General features: G+C 41.1%; 1 protein-coding gene across 3 annotated transcripts in view; it reads right to left on the bottom strand.

Annotated features, from left to right (window-relative positions):
- Positions 1–9,848, bottom strand: part of LOC111861497 (sedoheptulokinase) — a 28,838-nt gene continuing 18,990 nt past the window's right edge. For all 3 annotated transcript variants that reach the window (XM_023846137.2, XM_023846145.1, XM_023846153.2), the window contains exons 6-8: positions 8,952–9,095; positions 5,607–5,802; positions 1–1,469 (exon numbers count right to left, since the gene is read on the bottom strand). In XM_023846137.2, the coding sequence (XP_023701905.1) occupies positions 1,286–1,469; positions 5,607–5,802; positions 8,952–9,095 (524 nt within the window). In that variant the 3' untranslated portion in view covers positions 1–1,285. The remainder of the gene's footprint in view (positions 1,470–5,606; positions 5,803–8,951; positions 9,096–9,848) is intronic.

Here is a 9,848-nt window from a genome sequence, read left to right as displayed (position 1 = left end):
CATAAGATAGCAGTGAAAGCAACTCATAATTTATCCACTGAGATTATGCTTATACATTTGTTATAATAATAATAATAATAATAATGTATTCCCTTTAGGATTAATAGAGCCCTCCTCATTAAATGTAATGGATTCCCCTTTCAGTGTCTAGTTTTCCCTCTTAATAAACATCAGCAGTCTACTGGCACACTCCAAAAATTTGTTACTTTTTTTATCGCAATGAAATGGCATGTGTGTTGACAGAGAATGGCTACTGCTTCTTTTCTACAAAATGTACAAAGGCCAAAGTATTTGTAAGTTTAGAAACATACCAATGGATCACAATGTTATTACCATTAGAGCAACAGTCTATTCTTAAAGCCAGACAGACCACAGTACAGAAATAGTATCACACATGCAAGAAGTGTACAGAATCTAGTTACCAGTACTTGATACATAAATACTGTAATGGTATATATTTGATTCATATACAGATATGTATAAATGGGTGTAATCTTTACTGTCATGCACAGTGAAATGCTCTTATGACAACTGATGGAGTATCAAAACTGACCGAGTTCTCATTACAGCCAATAAAAGTATATAATGAACTGGAACAACTGTCAGTAAAGTGACTAACAATGGGCTAGCTGACTGGGGTACAATTTGCCAACACTTTCACACTGGAGCTAATTGGGAGCTATTTCCCTGATTGGTGTGTGCAACTGGTCACTGACCTACCACTAGCACTAAGGTTAAGAATATATGGAGCTTTCTTTCCACTTTCCTCATACGGTTTCACAGCTCAATGCTAAGGCATGAGACCTTCATTCTTTACAGTGCCAATGTTGCCACAATAAACAAGGTTACAGCAAAATAAGGATAATAAAATAAAACCTAAAGTTATCACTATAGTAATAAAGCTGAGTATTGGTTGTAAAATTCTCTCTGGTGACAGATTACTCTAAAGAATGCACATTTCATTAAATATTTTTACAGAAATGCAAAATAATGTGGTGACATTGTAGACTACTCTTCTTTTGGTGCGAGGAAGATAACTGAAGAATGAGTGTGAAGTGACCTGCAAAACTTGCACAGTGACAGGTCTAACACAGTTACAAACAATGTGAGCAGTACTAGAACATATATGATCTATTCCTTCAGAATCCTAACTGCACCACACCGTGCATCATTTCAGTATCTGAACCAATAATATAAATACCCATTATAACAAAAATTTATTTAGATTTTATCAGCTGTCTTAATAGCAGATTTTCACAAGCCCTGTTTTACAGCAAAATTTAATTTACTGGCATGCTATCATTGCCAGTGCTGCTCCCATGGCAGCGTCACCTCCCGACACAAAGTCAACAGGAAGTTTATACCAATCTTGGACCTCCTTCTGCAGAACTTTGTTGCGTGTGAGGGCAGATCCAATACCAATTATTCTTGAAATGTTGGAAGCCACTAGCATCTCTCGAGGCATCATGCTAAAACATTTACACACAGATTAATTTTATATGACAAGCCACACTAGGATCAGGGACAGCTCAGTCAGTATAGTGACTTGGCTATGAGTTGAATGAGCAAGGAACTAAGGCATGATTCCTGGCAGGCGCAAGATAGTTGTCTTCTCCATAGCACCCAAACTGGCCTTCTGACAAACCCACCCAATGGGCACCATGGGCTGTTTCACTGGGGAAAAGTGGCACGGGCATGAAGCTGACCACTCTCATTTCCTACTAAGTAAGAATGGTGAAACTGTACCTCCATTCTCCCAGATGTCTTCAAGGCATGGTGCTTAATTCACCACATGAATAACTTTACCTTCACATTTACAAGACACATCATTATGGGAAATTTGTATATATCTCCCATACTTAATGAGTACAGGTTCTCAAAGCAAATATGAACTACCATCAAAAAAACAGAAGATCAAATTAAGTTTTCTTTGACAATCGGTACTTTCAATATAGAACAAATCTTTGACATTCTGAAGACTGTCTCTGGCTCCAACATACTACGTGACATTATGGGTATAGTCAATAAGTTCGTGGAATTGCCGCAAAGTGTCATTGTAGTGCACTATAGCACTTAAAGGTGACAGTCCTCCGACGTGAGGTAGGAGAAGTATTGGCAGTGGCGGGGAGAGCTCCAGCATGCCGACAAGTGTGGCAGGGAATGCAGTACATACGTTCTCAAAAGGAAATAACTTCCTACCTCATTGTGTTGCATAGTGATGGTGGTTTATTCTTGTTCATGTTCACACATCCGATGTTAAGTTTTAAGTGCCAAATGACAGACTGTTATGCACTACACTATTATACACTTTTCACTGTTATATACATGAAGAGTTTATTTACATATTACAAGGGTCTATTCTAAAGGGGCAACACCAGCAATGTCCAATTATTTTTTGTTTTCTTCCGGCGGAACCCCAGTTTCAAAATAATTTTCTTTAATGTGGAGATGCATCCCTGAAAATCTAACGTTTTCTTCAACTTTTCGTGAACTTTTTTCAGGGTAGGTCTCCGTTTTTCGACTGTGTAGAAGTCATTAATTGTTCTTCGCATGACAGACTCAATGTCGTCCAAAGTGGCTAGTGAAGATTTCCTAGGTCTTTCCGATACACCTGTTGCCTTTGCTACTTCCACTCCTATGTTCTTCACTGTAATTGTTGGCCCAGCCTCTTTCATATACTTATATACATTACTAACAATTTCTCTTGATTGTGAACGCAACACTTTTCCAATCAATTTAATTTGTGTAGGTGGCATGTTAAAGGAGATATAAAAAATGTACAAATATAAATAAACAAAAAAGAAAATAAACGAATAAAAATAAACAATAAAATAAAATACTGTCACTGTCACCACTTGACTTCTGGCCCAATACTTCAATGCGACGTCTCAACGATCTTTGGCTGTGGTTGGATCTCGACTGTCTTCGGCGACGGCCCTCCCAATACTGACTTCTTGCTGTCTTCTGTCTCTGTAGCTCTAGGCTTATGTAGGGACTCTGCAGACTGGATACCAGACACCATTCCTCACTGTTTCATTTCTATTGTCCGCTGTTACGTAACGGGTGCAACAAACTCCCTGTAGTTCATTTCTGGGGAGACACATTCGTTGCTTCTGCATTGTCTATGCAACGGCTCCCTGTTCTTTGTGTTACCATGGAAGTGCCTATTCCAAACTCACGTGTTCGGCAATCCGTTGCCTTGGGAACGCGCCTTCACAACAGTCTGTTTGTATTCGATTTGTCCCTGTTGGAACTCAACAATTTCCATTGCAGCTGTTGTGCGGCGATGGACGTAAGGTAACGCGTCACAATATTAATTCAGTAATTAGAGAATAATACACTCAAATATGACTCCTAGAGTCAAAGCTTTTTAACTTGACTGTACAAGGAAGAACGCTCTTGGGATGTCTGCTCACACTGAATGCAGACGAATGACTAATCACAACACCCCTCTACTTTCACGAATGGACCTGCCCATCCATGGCACAGCTTTTCCTGGACTGTCAGCTCTAAGTTGATATCTAAGTGGATAGGTTGAGGCACGACATGACGCTCTGTTGGTTCATCTCTCATCACAGCAAGAGGCAGTTGTGTGCAAACAGTGTAAGTAGAACTACGACCTCTATTGTGAACTGCAGTTAAATGCAAGTGGCAGAAATAAAAAATGTGGAAGTTTGAATGGGCAAACATCAAGTTCTGCCAAAACCTAGGCAAATCCCCTAGCAAAACATTTGGTGTAGGAAGAATTGGTTGTTGCTACACGACAACGCCCCTGCACATCGCTCTGTTCTTGTGCAAGAGGAACTGGCAAGGCAACAGGCCACACCCTCCGTATTCACCTGATCTCACACCATGCAATCTCTTTCTCTTTCACTGCTTGAAAGCAAAGCTATGTGGTCATAGATTTCAGTCATCCGAGGTCATCGTCAATGACACAAGAGACGCCGTACAGGAATTTCCTGCCAATATGTTTCAGCAATGTTTTCGGCAGTTATATCAACGTTGGCAGACTTGCACAGCAGCCAACGGCAACTATTCTGAGGGCCAATGTGGAGCTGTGTAAGTGTATGTGAATACCTNGTGGCCGGAAATGAGTCATAAAAGTAATCCGGGTTCTTTATTGCCACACCTTGTATGATGCAATAAAACCACATTCCACGAACTTAATGACTCTACTACGTATTTCACAACCTATTAAGTTGCCTGTTAACTGAAAACAGTAATCACTGCATTCACAACTGAAGGATGAAAAAGGCTATAGTACAAATGGTAACATAATGTGGCGTGGCACTATATGACGTCCATTGCTATGCAACAGCTACAATAAGAACGCGTAATTCAGTGGCAATTAAAACAGGCAGACCGCTACTACCTAGGAAATTGCCTAAGCAACAGAGACCGAACTGTTGAGTTCCTGCAGCACCGGATATGCTAGCCAATGCTGCATCAAATACAGAGAGAACCCTTGGACAAGGTGTTCTCTTGGCAGTACATGAAGATCTACTTTAAGAGGGTAGACTGCAACAGATGAGATCAGATCCGAGGCGATCAGACCAGGGTGGAAATCAGATCAGTGGTCAGAGAGAGAAGCAAGAGGAGAAACCACCTTCATGTGGTGTAGTTACAAGGAACATTTGAGTGTAATCATTGTTTGCAGTTACGAAGTGTTATAATTATCATACATGATAATTGCCTGTAGTTTCGCCTGGCGTAATTCTCCAATAAACAGCTTCGTCTAAATCTGCAACCCAGTAATTATTTGTTATGGATACCCGGACAATAACATACATATTCTTTTGTTTACAATGATGTTTTCTATTAATGGATATGGTAGATGTAAGGCTGATATCTATATAACCTTATCTGGTACAACACATGGGCTTCTGCTTCCATGTTTTCTACATATAGTTTGCAAGATTTCAATCGGTGTGTTGAGGTGTAAAAAGTATAACAACTTTTAAAATACACAATTCATCTGTGTTTCTGTTCGAAATCATCAATTTTACACTGTGTATAAAACATCATCAAAAGGAAGCGTTCACAAATAAGGCACTAACAATATGAACACACCAGAACTGTTATGAAATGAGTACATTTCCCAGCTTGTCTATAGATTTCCCTGGGAAAATGGAATAGCACACACCTTGGGGCTGCACACTGTGATGCTTTTAAAACATCAGTATCATCTGCTGACAGAAGCACTGAACTAGCAGTTTAAAACTTAGCCAAAAGATGGCACCTCCTGTAAATGTCTCTCTCTGATATGTCCAATTCAAAAAACACAGACGACTTTTTAATCCAACCAACAGCCAGTTCCAGAATTCAATGTCATGGCCATACAAAAGTTAATAAGAATTCAGGGACCAGTTAAAAGACAATTACTTAAACGAGACACTTGAAAGAGCAGCAGGGTGGAAAAGCAGTGCACAAAATGGCAAGTTGCATTAAAGAAATACAGAAAACAAGAAAAAATCTGAAAGTATTAAAGGTATAAGGGAAACCTATATACTGATTAACTGCTACAGTGACTTGACTACCTAACCAGGCAAGCAATATACAAATTGTGCTATTTTCAAGTCTGGCCATAAATATGATTCATCACTTACCTGTGTAAATTTTCTATGATTCCAGAGCATACAGCTCGAAATACCTGGCCCAAACCTAAGGTACCTGGATCAACATTTAAAATGGATGCATTCTGTTCAGGTGTATGACGTTCTCCCAGCAAAGTTGGCACAACCCGTAAGGATGATACAGCGGAGTCCTGTTCTCCCAGGCTCATAACTGTGTCCCATATTTTGGCTGCCGAATTTAACATCATACATATCAGAGTTGCCAATATAATACATGCAAAATCCATACATTTTATTCTCATTCACATGGATGAAGAGAGACTTCCTTTTAGTCATCATATATTACTCATGAACAACAGCAGTGATAATTTCCAAACCCTGATCTTTTATAAATTCTTCCCTTAAACAGATCACCTAAAACTGATAACTTCCCTCAAATATCTCCCTCTTACAAGATTTTTTATGTTTCCAGAACATCCCTTCCTCATCTGGCCCATTACCCTGCAGCTAAACACCAGCAACCTCTTACTGTTACATACAACATCCTATCACTAACAACTAAATCTACTCTCTTAACTGTTGACATGATTCTCTTATGTACAAAAAGACCTGCACCTGATTCATGACTGTCATTTAACAAGTGAAGGTAACCTCTGAAATCTGTATGGAGATATACACTGAAGTGCCAAAAGTCATGGGATAGGTACCTAGTATCGTGTAGGACCCCCTCTAGCCCGGCGAAGTGCAGCAACTCGATGTGGCATCGATTCCACAAGTGGATGGAAGACCTCTGGAGAGATGTTGAGCCATGACGTCTGGATAGCCGCCCACAGCTCCCTGGTATTTGTAGGTACAGGATTTTGGGTGCGAATGGACCTCTCCACCACGTCTCATAAATGCTTGATTGGGTTCGTGTCGGGTGAACGTGGTGGCCACACCATTCGTCGGAACTCTCTAGAATGCTCCTCGAACCAATTCTGGACAACTCCGGCCCAATGACACGGTGCACTGTCCTGCTGGAATATGCCATCGTTGTGGGGGTACATGAAGTCCATGAAGGGCTGCAAATGGTCACCAAGCAGTATAACATAGCGGTCACTGGTCAATGATGTGTTTAGGTGGACGAGCGGACCCAACTCATGCCACATGAACACACCCCACACCAGTATGGAACCACCACCAGCCTGCATGGTGCCTTGTTGACAACTGGGGACCATGGTTTCATGGGGTCTGCGCCACACCCAAACCCTACCATCCGCCTGAAACAGCTGGTACTGTGACTCATCGGACCATGCCACATGTTGCCAATCCTCCAGGGTCCAATTAGCGACATCACAAGCCCAGGTGAGGCACTGTGTCCAGTGTCGTGGTGTTAACAGAGGCACTCTGGTCGGTCTTCTGCTCCCATATCCCATAGAAGCTAAAGAACACTGCACTGACCTGCTGGATATGTGTCGGGTACCTCCTGCATTGAATGTGGATGTGATTTCAGCCAGTGTCACTTGTCTGTTACCACGGACAATTCTACCTAGATGCCACTGGTCACGATCATTAAGCACCTGTGGTTGGCGACTGCACTGTCCACACTGGGTGGAAATGCCTTCCACAAGGTATTCCCAGTACACACGTGACACCGTGGATCAAGGAATGTTGAATGACCGCACAACTTTGGAAATGGAATGTCCCATCCACCTGGCACCCAATATCATGCCCTGTTCAAACTCCGATAATTCACATCAGCTTGCCATGAGCAGACTGGCCGGGGTTCAACCTGACTCACGAGAGAACACCTCACAACTGATACTGCTCTGGGCATTCCTAAGCTGTCAAGGGATGGTGGTGCCACTTAAAAATAAATTTACATACTGCTATCCCATGACCTTTAACACTTGAGTGTATATCTTTAACATATACAGGGTGTCCCAGGAGTTTGGTGCCATACTTCAGGAGTGTACTGAGAGTTCCCTATAGAATAACTTTGAAATAGGGACTCATGTCCGCAAACGTAAAATAGCAGTGCTAGGGCAGCATTTAAAATCATTTTGTTTAAACTTGGTGCCTCAATGTCGAACTGCATTGCACAGAGGAACAGCCATCCACCAGCACTCGTGCCATTGCCAAGATTCTGGGGACATCAAAATCAAGTGGTTGGAGGATCCTGCATGACAAACAACTTTATCTGTATCATCCAACCCAAGTACACGACGTAGGTCCAGCTGACTTCGTACCATGAGTTCAATTTTTTCAGTAGATACTGAACCAGTGTTTACATCAGCCCAACTTCCTGAATCACGTGTTATTCACAGACAAAGTGCAGTTTACAAGGGATGGCTGGTTCAACTGTCGAAACAGCCACATTTGGGCTGACAAAAACACCAATGTTACTGTAGTTGGTTACCACCAAGCGCAATTTTCTGTCAATGTCTGGGTGGGCATCATTGGCGATCACTTGATTGGGCCTTTGTTCCTACCACTGCAACTCAATGGGCCCTTTTACAAGGTATTCCTGGAACGTATCCTTCTGACTTTGCTAGAAGATGTGCCACTGATTGTGCGGAGGCAAATGTGGATACAGCATGACAGAGAATGAGTACATTTCAGCATTGTATCACGAGACTACCTGCATGCTGCTTTTCATGGTTGTTGGATAGGAAGAGGAGGCCTAGTGCCTTGGCCACCCCGATCCCCAGACTTGACACTTCTGGACTATTTCATTTGGGGCCATGTGAAAAGCCTGATTTACGACATGCCTGTGGATAATGAATTTGAGCTGTTGGCCGGAATTCTGTTGCATGTGACATGATCCGTGAGACACCCGGAATATTTGAAAGGGTGCACCAAAGTTTATTTCATCGATGTATCGCATGCATTGAAAATGGAGGGCATCAATTCCAGTATCTACTCTACCAGGTGAGTCTTAAGAATTTGGAGGGGGTAACACGCCTGTGCATGCTCTTCAACATTGAGAAGCCAAGTTTAAACAAAATGATATTAAATGCCACCCTAGCGCTATTTTATGTTTGCGGACATGGGTTCCTATTTCAAAGTTGTCCTATTGGGAACCCTCAGTACGCTTGTGAAGTAATGCACCAAACACCTGGGACACCTGTATACAATCTGCATGAAACATTTTTGTGCCAAGAACTACAAATACAAAAATGGTGCAAAATTTAAAAATTATATTGTGCAGATTTAACACATTAAGAATTTTTTTTAAATTAGTATACATATCCATGACTGAATTGTGTAATTATAAAATTAAGGTTCTTGCTAAGCCAAAACAATGATATTAAGGAAATTAGACATAGTAAGTTCTTCCCTGAACATCCTATTACCTTTTCATTATACTTTCTTAGTAACAAAACAGTTCATACTCACATTGTGTTACATTAAAGCCAAGTTCGAGAGTCCACTGTTGTACCATACGAACAAATGCTGCCAAAGCATTGCCACCATTGAGAGATGCAGCGACTGCCAGATACTTCCCATCAAAATATGGAAAGTATTCCACTGGCATTACAACTAGACACAACAAAATGCATTAAAATACATCACATTTTATAGCAAAATACAGTGGAACCTCGCATAATTCGTTCCAGAATCTTACTCGTAACACGAAACACTCGTTAAACGAAACAATTTTTCCCATATAAATTAATGTAAAATACGATAATGCGTTCCATTATATATACATTGTTAAGGAGCGTGAATCATCTTCATCTTTTCTTCCATGCGGAATGAACCAACCTTGAATGCAAATTCGATTTGCAGGAAAAAAAATTGAAATAATTAGTTTATTATTTATGATACATATCTAATTCTTTTTTACTAGAAAGCTGTCTAGAGACATTTGTTTTTGCCGACACTTCAAAATTTAGTGAAAATGCGACACAGCATTATCATTAAATAAATTTGTAGCGCGCATAGCCACTGCTTTATTAGGGTGATACTTCTCAATGTACGATGCAACAGTCTCCCATGCTTTCAGCATTTCTCTTATTGTGCCACAAGATTGTTGCTTTGCTGTTACCTCCTCCTCCTCTGACAAACTCTCCTCCAAAACTTCTTGCTGTGAAACACAATGCAACTCCATAAGCTCTTCGGTGGTCAGCTCTTGGCTGTGCTCTTCCACAAGCTCATCGATATCATTGTTATCCACCTCCAGCCACATGATCTTGGCCAAAGACACAATCTCATTGACTACAGGCTCCACAGGTACTATCTCAAACCCCTCAAAGTCACATTCGACAACACTCTCCGGCCAAAGCTTCTTCC

The sequence above is a fragment of the Cryptotermes secundus genome, unplaced genomic scaffold (genome assembly GCF_002891405.2).
Source record: "Cryptotermes secundus unplaced genomic scaffold, Csec_1.0 scaffold126, whole genome shotgun sequence".
Taxonomy (NCBI): Eukaryota; Metazoa; Arthropoda; class Insecta; order Blattodea; family Kalotermitidae; genus Cryptotermes; species Cryptotermes secundus.
Note: the sequence above shows the minus strand (reverse complement) of the source record. Positions and strands in the feature narration are given on the sequence as shown.